The following is a 1,662-nucleotide window of genomic DNA, read 5'->3' as shown; positions in this document are numbered from 1 at the left end:
TTTACTTGTATGCTTGTGTCGTTAGGTACACACCAAAACAAACGCCACCGCTTCTGTAAACAAACTCACTCAAAGAGAAAGGCAACTTTGTGCCCCGCCGGTGTATTTTCCCTTGAAATGTGTCATTATGTTGAGGTTATGCCACAGGCGGCGGGAATGCACACCTCCCGTTTCGTAAGACAAAAGTCGGCCTTGCCACACTTGAGCTGCCGTGTCACATTCGAGTTGGATACCTCTGAAGTAGAAATGAAAATCAACAATAATAAAATAACAAAATTCAAAATTCCCCTACAATTACTTACATTTTTATCGGAAAATCAGACTTTCTCTCTAGGAAGGGACGTCAAGTATCCTAGACTTGGTCGCTTAACGGAGCGAGTGATCCATTTCGATATTTAAGGGCTCAGGAGAAGCGCTGTTGAACCATCGTTGACAGGAAAAACTCGAGCACAGCGCTATTTCCAGATGATGGGCAACTTGTACAGTAAAGTATGGCCGAGCAAGAAAAAGGATTCGAGTTTCTATCTGAAACCTTTGACCAAAGACGCTTCTGTGCTGAAGGCGGTCGAAGATATACAAAACCTGTAGGTCTAGAGAACACGAAAGATCGATGTTGAGTCTAATTAAATCTTTATTTATTTCTTTTTTCTACGCCCAGCACTCCGGAGCAAGTTGAGCAGCAGTTCGAAAACGTGTGCCGCGCATCACACAAGGTGCTGCATAGCCTGACGCACAACCCCTGTCGCCAATTTTCCATGCGCATCAAGCAATGCTTAGACGAAAATGTCCTGCAAATGTCCAAGTGCTTTGGCGAGATGGACGAGTATAGAAAGTGCGTGAGTGATATGATGTCGCAGAAGCTGGCTGGGGTTATCGATTTCGAAGAGCAAAAAGAAGATAGAATCAATGAAAGCAATTTGGATGTTGAAACGGAAAATGAGCGAAGCGAACGAAAGCAGGAGAGTGACCCAAGTAGTTGTGCGTAAGCTCCTTACGATATTTAGTATGTAATCATGTGTATGTATTTGTGTATATTTGTATGTGTGTGTATTTGTATATTTTTTTTTATCGAAGTGAGGACATTTTTTGAATTAATAAAGCTGCAGGTAAAAGCCACTGCAAGAACTTGAGATTTTAAAATTCAAAAATATTTTATTAATATTTATATGGAACTGCTGATGGATAGAATGGAGGAAGTGAGTCCTCCCTAATTTCTACACGTACAAAAATATCAGTTTATATATTTATAAAAGCGTGCTTCTTTGCCGGATTCGCTGATATTGATCAAAATTAAGTGCTTGTATGGAAAACTTCTTTATTTGACAAGATATATTCCAGGAAACTGGCATAGATTATTGCTCAATACAGCGCAATTTCCTTCGAATAAATCTGACCATAACGGATATGTGTCATACCAGCAGGCCGATCAAAATCACTATAAAGATCTCCATAAAATATTTTTTTATTTATTAATTAAGCTTTATTCAAATCGAAATTGGTTTATATCAAACAATAAGGATTGGTAATTTTTTCAAATTATGCCACAAATCTCGACAGTGGGAAAATTAGCATAGCTTTGTTTGCGAGCACCTAAATGCATATTTTACATGTATGTATATACTATATTTATGTACTTATATATGCGTATGTACATGGTTAAAA

At 38.3% G+C, this 1,662-nt stretch overlaps 1 protein-coding gene across 1 annotated transcript; it reads left to right on the top strand.

Annotated features, from left to right (window-relative positions):
* Positions 1-202: 202 nt before the first annotated feature.
* LOC105228224 (uncharacterized) lies at positions 203-1,125 on the top strand. The gene is made up of 2 exons (XM_011207943.4): positions 203-584; positions 659-1,125. Exons 1-2 carry the CDS (start codon positions 466-468, stop codon positions 984-986), a joined length of 447 nt encoding a protein of 148 aa, XP_011206245.2. The 5' UTR covers positions 203-465; the 3' UTR covers positions 987-1,125.
* Positions 1,126-1,662: the final 537 nt, after the last annotated feature.

The sequence above is a fragment of the Bactrocera dorsalis genome, chromosome 4, assembly GCF_023373825.1.
Source record: "Bactrocera dorsalis isolate Fly_Bdor chromosome 4, ASM2337382v1, whole genome shotgun sequence".
NCBI classification, from domain to species: domain Eukaryota; kingdom Metazoa; phylum Arthropoda; class Insecta; order Diptera; family Tephritidae; genus Bactrocera; species Bactrocera dorsalis.
This window is presented reverse-complemented; position numbering and strand designations above follow the sequence as displayed.